At 40.1% G+C, this 12,440-nt stretch overlaps 1 protein-coding gene across 2 annotated transcripts; it reads left to right on the top strand.

Moving 5' to 3' along the window:
• The first annotated feature begins 1,488 nt into the window (after positions 1-1,488).
• Positions 1,489-12,119, top strand: LOC122966103 (ethanolamine-phosphate cytidylyltransferase-like). Of its 2 annotated transcripts, none has more exons than XM_044330086.1 (13): positions 1,489-1,823; positions 8,504-8,592; positions 9,172-9,333; positions 9,419-9,485; positions 9,575-9,659; positions 9,735-9,776; positions 10,391-10,523; positions 10,722-10,804; positions 10,910-10,987; positions 11,077-11,142; positions 11,232-11,297; positions 11,396-11,484; positions 11,672-12,119. In XM_044330086.1, the coding sequence occupies exons 1-13, from the start codon at positions 1,693-1,695 to the stop codon at positions 11,784-11,786; spliced, it is 1,206 nt and encodes a 401-aa protein (XP_044186021.1). In that variant the 5' UTR covers positions 1,489-1,692; the 3' UTR covers positions 11,787-12,119. The 2 variants fall into 2 exon arrangements, with proteins under 2 accessions (XP_044186021.1, XP_044186020.1); XM_044330085.1 differs by having other exon boundaries at positions 10,376-10,523.
• The last annotated feature ends 321 nt before the right edge of the window (positions 12,120-12,440 follow it).

Raw genomic sequence — 12,440 nt, 5'->3', positions numbered from 1 at the left:
CTGCCCCAGTTCTCAGACCACAGCTTGCCGTACAATTAATGTTGCCATCCCCATCAGCGAGGCTGTTCATTTACCACGTCTGCCCTGCCAAAACTTGGCATGGGGCTCCGCTCTGCAAATGTCACCATGGCAGAGGACATGCCTGTAGAGGAGAGGCACAGTTCTACATTGGGCAGGAGGTGTATTTGTTCTTGTTCACATCAACAGTTATTTGAATCATATATAAGGGAGCAACAAAAATTCTTATCCTCATATCAAACATGATTTGTTAGTCTGTGCTCTCCCAGTAATAAGAGCAACTGCACTCCTGTCCAGATAAAAGACTCCAGACAACTGGAGAAAGGAGACAACACATACCAGGGTATTCAATGTCACTGCTTTCAGGAGTTTACCTTGCACCAGTTTAGCAATATATGGGTCTGGGTTTCCCTCTGCTGGCATGTAAGTGTAAAGGCTTTGTGTGATTTAGCAGGGCTTTTCCACAAGATGACGCTACACTGTGCGAACAGAAGGATTTCCCTTACAGTGCTTACCTTTAAACAATCATTCACATGTTGAAGTATCGAAATTATGTAATGTTGCCCAAAAGTAACTTCATTCAGCAATTAAGAGTTTGCAGTAATCCTGTTGTCCTATTTTTGACTGACAAGAGCCACACATTGTATTAATATTAGTCCAGGGTCAATAGCAAGTCTCTGTTGACCTAGTAAAAGCTATAACCTGTGTTTAATAGTAATCCTGAGACCCTCATCTACAGTAGCTATGGAGGACAAAACATTAAACACGCCCTTCAATATAATACTGTCAGCAAAACACATTACTAAATAGTTTTAGAGTGGAAAGAACACAGTGAACACTGATAAAATGTATAAGGATTATTGCAGTGCTATTAATGATATTATAAGTAATATTGATTGTACAGGTGTTGCCTAAAAATAAGTACTCTGTTTAAGTCTGTATTTTATTACCTTTTTTATATTTTATTTTATTTCATTATTCGTTATTAAAGACAAAATGAAATAGCATGTATAAGATCAAATTAAATTAATTAATTTGATTAATTTAATGTATCTATTATTTGCAATTTAACTGTAAATTTTATTATTATTACTTTGGCTTACTTACTGGAACCTAATTTTCAGTAAATCGAGGTTAATGTTCAGGCCGATCACCAACTGGCAGGTCATCAAAGACAGCTTTGGCAAATAGCCTGCTATTTCTGTGGGAATCCAGATATTGTCACATGACAGTGGGAAAACGTCGCTATTATGTAACAACATGTCGGCTTTGTGAGCCGGCACTACATCGTACGATTCAGCCAGTGTCAAGCGTGCCGTGCAAGACACAGTGCTCAACGTTGGCACATTACAAAAATAAAATCCGCAGCTACAGAGAAGTGATGCATGTGCTTTTATGAATAGCGCTCTCTTCCTTCGCGGTTTATCCGCTTACTTCGGCCGACTTGACGCTGCGGGCGTCGTGCGTCGCTGCGTCGCCGGTAAAGGAGGCGTTGGCGCATCGCTTCACTGCTGCTGCCGCTGCTGCTGCTTCACTGCTGCTGCTGCTGACACAGAAACACAGCTGTCCTGTACTTGAAAAGGAGGCACATAACTGACACAGCCACGCTTAACATCTCATTTGGAGGAAATCGCGCTGTGGCGATAGTTGCACTAATAGAGCACCAGCTTCAAAATGATCAAAAATGGACATCACCACCACCAAGTGAACACACCAGCGGGGAAAGACGCAGGGACGACCCCCGGCGCTGCAGCTTGCAGTCCCGAGAAGAGGAGGCGAAGAATCCGGGTGTGGTGCGATGGGTGGTGAGTAACTTACCGGATGATTGATTGTGTGATGAAGATGCTGCAACACTTATCGTTTGCATCGAGCCCTTTTGAATGAATGTGTCAGCCAGAGTCACCTGTCACCGGGACAGGCCTGCTGCAGGTAACCGGGCTCTCACAGGACTGCTACTCAATTCTCCAGAGATATGAATAAAACTTTTAATTTAATATTCTGTTGTGTATATTTAGAGCTGGAACATAAGCACTGCAATTCAAGATGTACATGTCAATTACATTGCATTACTTTTATTTCATATTGCTGAGGCAGCCTCAGTTTTCCTTGAACAGACACATTATTACATAATAGCATCATGACAGATTTACATTGATCTTTGTTTGCTGTACTTCACTATAATTCACCATCATGTTAAGGGAGCCTCATATCTATGACCAACCCTAAGTGTACTAAGGTAAACCTAATGACACAATATTGTAAGTGCTTTGGACTGAAGTGTCTGTCTTCCAAATGAATGTATTGTCATGTAATGTAAGTACCAACTGCATAGAGGCACCAAAATAGTTGTCCAGTATCAGCAGAGATGCTTTCAGCCTCTTTGACGCCATGTAGTATCTTCACAAAATTACCTGTTTAAATCAGGTATACCATTATGTTAAGCAAGACATAATCTTACATTTATATTAAGTGCTACACAGATTCAGCCAAAAAATATTGGATGCTGCAACCAAAGTTAGAGTAATTCATTCATCCTCTAAACTTTGTTGTTTTATTTCATTATTTCCATCTATCTTACTTGAAGTGTTATTTATATACTGGTACGAAACTATAACTTTGTCAAAGGAAGCTTTAAAGCAAAAGGAAAAAGAAAAGATATTTTCTAAACGTAAGACTTCTTTGAGGCACAACCAAGAAGGTCACACTACCACAAAGAAGTAAATGGTAACAATGATGTTTAAATGCAAAGTGATATCCATTAGGCAGAATAAAATAGTCTTAAATACTGGTGCTTGTGTGCCATCATATTAATTTTGTTTTCCAGGCCAAAGTTATATCAGAATCCTACAGCGTTTAGGTTGCTAAAATAAGATGAATATCATCAAAAAGTATTAAATCATTCTACCCTCATTCTACACATGGAAAATATATAAAACACATATTTTAATTCCATTTCTATAAAGTGATATAATTACAAATACAATAAGCAACCTACACTGTCTCTTCTCTGTCTGTTGACAAAACCCTCTCCACTTTTGCCATGACATATGTGTAAATGACAGTTTCCATCCATCTTTGGTGTTCACCCTTGTGTTTCCTCTTGCAATAATGACAATAAGAAACATTGAAATGATATCATAACCTTTAATAGCTCTGTCAAATCTTACATGTCACACTTATACCTCCAGGAAATCCAGCCACCACAAAGACTTTCAGTAGGCATACAAAGAAGAACACTTTGATACATCACAGACAGAAATGCACAGGTGTGAATAATAAAATTAATGATGGCTGAATTCCATTTATGTTCTTTGATGTCAGGGTCCTGGTATTGTGGATGCTGGCTCACTGTTAGCTAGACATTTAGATAGGACAGAGTCATTGTTAATGTTATTAGTATCACCTGTGCTTTTCCTACTGTGACAAGTCAAAAAGCCTATTAAAATTATTTACAACACCATAGTATGATAATGAAAACACATACAGTATTTTAGGATATTGATATTACACATTATGCACCATAGACCTCTCTGGTTTGGCCATAGATTGGGATTCATGTCATGATGCCACAATGGTACCTCTATAAACAGGGTGTCTCCTTTCAGTGTGATGTAATGGAATAAAAAACAATTATTATAAAGTTGAGCAAGCTTATGTAGTGTCAGATGTGGTTTTTAATGCAATACAGGTGATGGATTCATATCCACACATAGCTGTAGGAAGGGCAAAACTAACCACAGAAAATTAGCACGTGTGTTCACATCAAATGGCAAAACGACCACTTGATGCTTGGGCTCAGAAATGGCTTATGACTTATTATAAACCTATTGCGCTGTCAAAAATGCATCAGCATCCAACCAAACACTTTCTTTTTAAACTATTATGTCCCACAGAAGTAATATTCTCCTGGTTTATGTTTTGAGCCATGATGGCCAACATTTAATTCTTGGCCACTCCTCATGTGACAGGTGAGCCTAATGATGCTGAACACATGGAACAGGTTTCATGGACAGGTCTAGGTGGAGTTAAAGGTTTGAGATTAATATGAGTTATGAAAAGGTTCTGCAGTGTCATCTCAGATACACACAGTGCTCAGTCAATGCCATAATATTGCAGTCAAATACTACACCTCCTTCAGGAGAGTTCACAATAAAGTTGGACACCCGTAGAGGATTCAATACATACTACTTCTTTGCTGCTGCCTGATTACAGTAATAGATCAAGAAGACCAACAAACTGGCCGTTGTCAAAATTATGGATTGCATTAAAAATACACGAGCTATCAATTGAAACAACATAAAGAGTTTTAAAGGATACTTTCATCCAAATTACAACAAAAATACAATATTTTCGCAGTTAGACATATTTTAGTGTTTTTTTTATTTTTTATTTGAGAGGTTCTGACATCTCCAACACTTTTACCGTCATCCCAATACAAAAGATGCAAACGGAATTTTGTTTTTGTGGCGCTCATGACATTTCAAAAACTCAACAGCAGCCTGTCTTTCCAGAAACAATGTCCCAGTAATTCAGAATAATCCATTGAGCTCACTGTCAACAATTTTTATTGGGAAGTATTTTCCTCTGAAGGTAGAAAATACTGAAAACTTGGGTGAACTGACCCTTTAAGATGCCACTTTTGGAAGAAGCACCAAGTCTCGGTGTGCAGAGTCTGGCTTTATGGTGCAGCGGCAAAATAAATGCTTTGATTTTCTGTGTATGAAGGCCAGGATTATGGTGGCTTTCTCTAGTAGAATTCCTGCCATTTAGGTGTGGCTGCCTATCCGTGGTTTAATGGAATGTTGCAGAATATTTGGGATGCCGGAATATTAACCGGTGGGGTGAGCATGCAAAGAGAGCCAATGTCAACAGAGCTCATGCCATTAACCCCTATAACCCCTACAGCCCACACCTGCTGTGGCCGCTGTAGCACGAAGCAGCCAAGCCCGTCACTGAGCACATTGTTCTCCTGAAACCCTACTGGACATCACCGCGCTCTTACTGACATCCAGCGTTGTCAGCAGCGTGATAGGAAAATTCCAAGAAAAGAGCACAGTCACTTCATCTGTTGAGACATCTGTGACCCTGCCCCTTCTTCCCTGCACAAAGGGGCTTTCTGTTCTTATTTGTCATCCTGAAAAGAAGTGATAGGGGTTAAAGATCAGTTGTCAGAGAAGCATCATCAAGGAGGAGTGTAAAGTCCACTTCCACGGTGTATCTGCTTATGTTGTGTGTACATACACAAGACTATAAAGTTGCAGTGAAGTCTATTCCAGGCTTATCTGAGACCAATTGGTATCCTGAGAATTAACCATGAAGTATTAAGTAAAAATACTATTTTTGTTGTTTTCAAGGTATTTTAATTCAAATAACTCCTGTTATCACTGTGTATACAGATGTCTGTCTGGTGTTGCTCTTGAGAAGCTTAGGTGCCGTTTGGGTGTCCGCTAGCAGGCTACGCTAATTAATATTTCATCATCCCACAGTGATACTGTCATGATCCATCCCTGCTAAAAAATAAAACAGGAATACAATCACATGTTGAGCACCTAGCTAGTGTTCCTGTCCATCTAAGGGCAAATACCCCAAAGCAGCCTCCTGTTCTTATGTAACTGTCTGGGTCTCAGAGTTTTCTTCTCCATTCATTCACCTACAAATGCACCCCCCCCCCCCTCCTTCTTTGCATGCTTCTGGCCCTGCACTGTCGCCTCAGAGCCTGCACACGTGGATCCCATTTCAACAGTGCAAGACACAGAAAAACTATTGGTTTCTGATTAGTTTCCTCACCAACAACAACAACCTTTTTTTGTGCTACATACTTGTGCATTTTGTTGAAGTGACAGAATCACAGGTAATTCCTGTAATCTAATAGTAGTTTATTTAAAATAAGTTATTTCAGTACACTCAAGTGCAGTCCAGGCTGTTTTCAGTCAGACTGTGTATAGTGACACCGCAGCAAGGCGCAGATGCTGTCTCTCATTAACGTAGCCTGTAGCTGAAAACAACATGGGATTCTGTTACTGTTGTGGTGTGTTCATGGGTCAGACAGTGCTCATCTGTTTTCTTATTGATTTTTCAGGGTGCTATTCATAGTGTTGTTCCACACCTTACCTCTGAGAGCGCTGACATGCGATATAGCGTACTGAAGAGGACAGAGATGTAAATTTTAATAAATTTTCATTCTAGCGTTACATCATTATGTTGTGCTTATTGTAATTTTCCAAGAGGTATGGGGATTGCGGTCATACACTTTCCGTCTCCATCAGAAAAAAACTCCTAAATCAGTTTGAGAAATGGAGAATATGATGGAAGATAAACAATTGAAAAGTGTGGGGGGGTCAATGAGCCAGCTGTGGACCAGAGCAGCCCACTGGAAACTTACATTGTCCCAGATGACAACATACCTGGGCTGCTCTGGGCCATCTGGTCTGGTGGAATGAGAATGTTGTGCGGCGTGTCCAGGAATGTGATGAGACGGGCTGTGTTGTAGGGGCCAAGGGTGGCACAGTGATGGATGACGCTGTGGTGGTTAATGGCTGTGCACGTAGTGATGTTCCCTCCTCGCTGGCAAGGGACTTCGACAGTGGCACGCTGGCCGATGACATTCCTTCCCCTTCCTCGTCTTTTCGCAAGGTTGAAACCAACCTCATCTGTGAAGATCAATTCAAGCTCCACTGCAGCTGCATCTAGATCAAGAACTCTCTGAAACAGGCAACATGTCAATATCAGAAAGACCTAGAGCAGTCAATATTGTGAAGTGCAAAACACTGGGATTACAATACTGTAATATGTCATTGCACATAGTCATAGCGCAATTCTTCGACTCTTTCTGTGTTCCTTTCAAAAGGCAGCCTGTAGATCTGTTTCGTCCTCATCTGGTTTCGGTGCAGTTTTTTGGAAAATGTCATTGTTTTCTGTGATTTTACTCTGTATTTGCTTTAGATTAGATTTCTTACCTATTCTCATTTCAGAAAGTCCGGACAATTGAGGCTACTGTCAACCTGCTCAAGTTTGGTTGTACTCTCTGCCCAGCCTCACTCATTGTTAGACCATGGTTGACCACATGGTCAACCAAAGTGGCCTGAATCTTATCAGAGATTATGGCTCTCCTTCGTCTTGCTCTTCCTCGTCCTCCTCCTCGTCCTCTTACTCTCACTCCTCAGTCTTGCTATGTTTGCATCCATTGCTCAAAAACAGAAGAACTCACTTGTGGCCCTTTTATTGTTAAAGCTCTCATTGCTAATTGAACAATGATGCAACATGCCAGGCCCATGCGAGGAGTCAGAGTGGATAGTAGGAAATTTAAGTTTAGCATTTCGAATGGCAGTGTGTTCCATGTGAGCACAAGGAATTTTTTTCATGAAGATTGTGCCAAATGTAGAGAATTGCAGTGTTTTGAAAAAAAGTGTGGTTTTGAACTGCAATCTGAACGTAAAGCAGGAAATGTGCTTGTATTTTAGCAAAATTGGTTTCAGGGGTTGGTACATGAATTACAGATTGTGGTCATTGTGTCTCAAGTACCAGTGTTCATGTATAAACAACTGAGAAAAAAACTATAATTACTGACAAAAGACTGCTGATGATTCTATTAGCTTGATTCACTTTGTGAATGTGTGCAGTTACTCTGTGATCAGATCCTCATAAACTCAAACTCACTGTGTCTTTACCTGCTACTAAAGCCTGCCAGTCTGAGCCTATTCAGCTCCTTTTTTTACATAAATATCACGTTCAAAGTGGAGCAGAAAGAAAAATGATCAGGTTAATGTCAGCTGAAGTAATAGTGATGGAAAGCTAATGTCCATCTGTTCTCTATTACTATCCTAGATTACCATGTTAGAATCTCAGGCTCCAATCCGTGATAATCTAATTATCTACAGATGGTATGATAGCCTGGGAAGAGGGAGGATGGAGAGAAAAGACACTGTGCAGTTGACTCTTTTATGTTGAGTCTTTGATCAGATATTTAGCAGATCATATTATGCATGTGGATTACATTGTGGGGTGGATGGATAATAACAAGACCACTGTGGATATTAAAGGCTAAAGTTTTGCACATTTCAGTCCATTAACTAAAAATATATTGATCTACTTCCTAGTTAGTTATTGCTTTCCACTTATTTCACTGAGTGTTTTAATCATTTTGGGGATGAAGATACTGCAAGTTGCAAAAAACTGTCTGCCTTGTTGGTGCGTTCAAGAACACTCAGACATCCGAGTGTTATGGAGTGGCTGCCATTTTTAACTTTTTAAAAAGCATGGTGTATTGGACAAAAGTTGTGTTTAAATTTTGATACAATAAATGGATAAATTGGAAACTGCTAAACAGAAACCTTTTTTTAATTCAAGAAATGACCAGTTGACATGTTCTTTTTTTACAGTGTTGTGTTCTTGGAAGCAATCCCTTCAGGCAGCTACTGCACTTTACTGATAATGCAACTTTTGCGAATATTCATAATTTATTCTTCATTTTTTCTTCTTCTCTTAGCTATGACATGGTCCATTATGGTCATTCTAACCAGCTGCGACAGGCCAAGGCCATGGGAGATTACCTCATCGTTGGAGTACATACAGACAGTAAGACCAAAAACTAGTGACTGTCATGGCACAAACACTGTCCCTTCCAAATGCATCTTCACATGAAAAAAAGCTGTCTGTTATAGCCAGTCTTTCCCTGTTAACTTAAAAACTAATGCTCATCTGCAGCTGACTTCTTTCATCCCCACTTCTGACATTCTTCCCTTCTTTCCCCTACCTGATCCAGCCTGTACCTGGTAGGTGTGGGGAGGCATCTGTTTATTTTCTTCAGCCCCATCATTACCAGGCACCAGCTGTGTCCTATACACTTAGGAGGTGTTGCTGTGACAGTAGTGCAGCAACTCAGCGATTGTACCTCACCCTCCTTTGACACACTGGGGCATTCTGACATAGTGATAACGCAGAATGACTTCACAGTCAGGGCCAACATAGATATCAGCAAGCTTTCCCTCTGCTGAGGTGATAATAAAATATCTCAATGACGAAAGCGATAAAGCTGCTAATCAGAATGCAATAAAGCTGCTAATCAGAATGTAATGCAAATGGAGAACTCTGTCTCTCTCTCTTCTGTTAATCTCAGTCTGCGGTATTGTTCGAGCATATTTATTTATTTTCAAGGTGAAATCGCAAAGCACAAGGGTCCGCCAGTCTTCACTCAGGAAGAAAGGTACAAGATGGTACGTGCCATAAAGTGGGTGGATGAAGTCGTAGAAGGAGCGCCTTACGTCACCACCCTCGAGACCCTCGACAAGTACAACTGTGACTTCTGTGTGCACGGAGGTATCCATCACTACAGCATATAAGATCTGTTACAAGTGGTTATGGCAAAGCTGAACTGATTATAAATTGTATGCTATCGTTTCAGATGATATAACACTTACGGTGGACGGGAAGGACACATATGAAGAGGTGAAGAAGTCAGGACGCTACAGGTGAGCTTTCTGGAGAAGATGATAATAACAGTTAGGGCAGAGAATGTGTCTTTCTTAGGTTGTTACATTGTGTAGCATGTTTTTTACAGGGAGTGTAAGAGAACCCAGGGAGTTTCAACCACAGACCTGGTTGGCAGAATGTTGCTGATGACCAAAGCACACCACAGCAACATTGTGAGTACAGCCGTATTCTCTTTATATGCTTTCATTGCAAAGTACAGCCCTAATTTGCTCCTATCTTCTCTTTAGGATAGTTCAGACTACCAGCAGCACACAGACAACTTTGGAAAGGTAGGTACCAAACATATTTCCAGCTTATTTGATCATCATAATATAGTTAACATTAAATCCTTAGAGAACTAAAGTCTTCAGTGGCATCAGTTTAAAACCAGCTGTTTCCTCTGCCTTCACTTTTTTGTCATTCAAGTATCCAAAGTTGCCTTGTGGGCCAGATGTCAACCATTATTAAACAAAGGCCTTTACTGTGTTCCCACTTTATAATCAAGTTACAGGCCTTGCCAGTAAACGCTGAATGCCACTTCTGTTCCGGTATTCGAAAAGTAATTCACAGTCAACATGCTTTGCCTAAATAGTGTGAAAGCAGTAGATGGTCTCTTCACATTTGACTGCCTTAGACTGGAAGAATAACGCTGTGAATTTGGCAAGAGTTGAATAAATGTGCTGGAGATTTGTGGGCCAGCTTTGAGTTCGCCTGCAACCAAAGGATGACGTTACTCCTCAAACCACTTGGTGGTGCTCATGCAGCACAAGTGTTAATCCTGGGCTTATCTGATAAGCGTACTGCAGTGATTATATTATCTATACTGATGTACATTTTGCTTATTGTTTCAATGTCACTTGTACTCACTGTGCCTGTTTCTGGATTATGGGGGTCACATGGTCAGAAGGGCCACAGTCCCTGGACGGGGGTGTCTCAGTTCCTGCAGACTTCACAAAAGATCATCCAGTTTGCCTCAGGCCAGGAGCCTCAACCTGGAGACACCATCATCTATGTGGCAGGAGCCTTTGACCTCTTCCGTATCTTTTAACATCCACACTAGAAAATAATTTGGATTTTTTAAAACATATTTTTGCTTTTTAATCCAAATGCATGTGCAATTTAATAAAGTGAGAACAGGGCATTTAACAAGTGATAGTCTCTGTTAGAATGGTGTGAATAATTAATGATTTTGTGAATTGCTGCTGTGAAATCACCCTTGACTAGTCTCCTGTCAGACATTGGCCATGTGGACTTCCTGGAAGCAGTGCATAAGCTCGCGGAAAAGCCATACATTATAGTGGGGTTGCACTTTGATCAGGTGAGTCTCATTCTGCTCTTTGTCTTTCATCTCTGTGAGACAGTTATTGTCTTCCAAAGTCAAGCCCTGACATTTTCTCTACGTTTCTACTTTCATATTTTTCAGGAGGTGAATCGTTATAAAGGGAAAAACTACCCCATCATGAATGTCCATGAGAGAACGCTCAGTGTCCTGGCTTGTCGAGTGTGTTCTTCTTCTGACTCTCCATCAATACAAAGCATTGCATGTATTTCTTCTATATCTATATCTATACTGTTTTGTTTTTTTTACAGTATGTTTCGGAAGTGGTGATCGGTGCACCCTTTGCTGTCACAAAAGATTTGCTGGATCATTTCAAGGTATATATGATACAATACAATCACCTCTCACCTCTAGGTAATAAAAAAAATGAATAAATCAACTTACACATGGCTTTTTTTTTATCTAGGTGGATCTTGTATGTCATGGAAAGACAGAAATATACCCTGACAAGGATGGATCTGACCCTTACGCTGTGAGACTCTAAACATTGTCACGTGCAACTATTTTGAGAAAACACTTTTATGAAATAATCTTCACTGGTGATCAATAAAATGTTTTCTTCTTATTCAGGAGCCGAGGAGGAAAGGAATCCTGCGTACTGTTGACAGTGGGAACAGCCTCACTACAGATGCCATTGTGCAGAGGATAATCAAAAACAGGTAAAACAAAACAAAACAAAACAAAACAAAAACTTGTCAGCTCTAAGAATAATCAAAAAAATATATAATTTATATCCACTGGGCTTCACAGTATTTTTAAGGTAAAAAATGGGACATGTTGACTCACTGCTGGAATGAGTAATGTATTAGTAAAGTCTTAGTAATATCTTTCCTTCATTTGATCCAGGCTGCTATTTGAAGCAAGGAACCAGAAGAAAGAGGCCAAAGAGATTGCTGTGATCCAGGCCATGAAGCGACAAGAGGAGGAAAAGACTAAAGAAAGAGCCCAAGCTGTGTTGTAGGAAGGCCCCAAAATAAGCACCATCAATTAAGTGTCAACATTACACTGACAAGCTCAATTCATCTAATCTCATGTACAGTAAAATCTGCCCTTTTATAAGTGTTACGACACCCTCCGCACATGATCTTGGCTAATTACAGCAGTCCCTACAGCAGCCTGTTTTTAACCAGGATGGCATAATCTGCTGTGGGATCATCAGGTATGCAGTATGTGTGTGGGGGAATCATCCTGTGTATTAATATGTCCTGCATATGCAACTACTTGTTTATGTCAAATCACACATCTAACTATTTGTCCCGTCTATAGCAGACAGAACAATAGAGGAAGGCTGAAACATAGAAGATATCACACTGTCTGTCTGTTTTATGTTCTTGAATATTTTTTTAATTCTTCAAGTACATCTATTTTTTTGCCTTTAGAACATAATGTTGATGTATTTTATCATGAGATTTGGGCCCATAAAGGGTAAGTGTAGGGACCTGAAATGTTGGCTGAGGCATTGAACTATAACAAGGAAGTGACTTGATTAGTCATGTCCATGGAGCTGTTGCTGTTTTCTGCCTAACATACAATCTGTCTATGTTATACTGTGTATGTACTGTATGTATGTATGTATGTATTACGAAGTGATTGCAGGTTCTCTGGAGGAAACCAC

This window comes from Thunnus albacares, chromosome 17 (assembly GCF_914725855.1).
Source record: "Thunnus albacares chromosome 17, fThuAlb1.1, whole genome shotgun sequence".
In the NCBI taxonomy this organism is placed as follows: domain Eukaryota; kingdom Metazoa; phylum Chordata; class Actinopteri; order Scombriformes; family Scombridae; genus Thunnus; species Thunnus albacares.
This window is presented reverse-complemented; position numbering and strand designations above follow the sequence as displayed.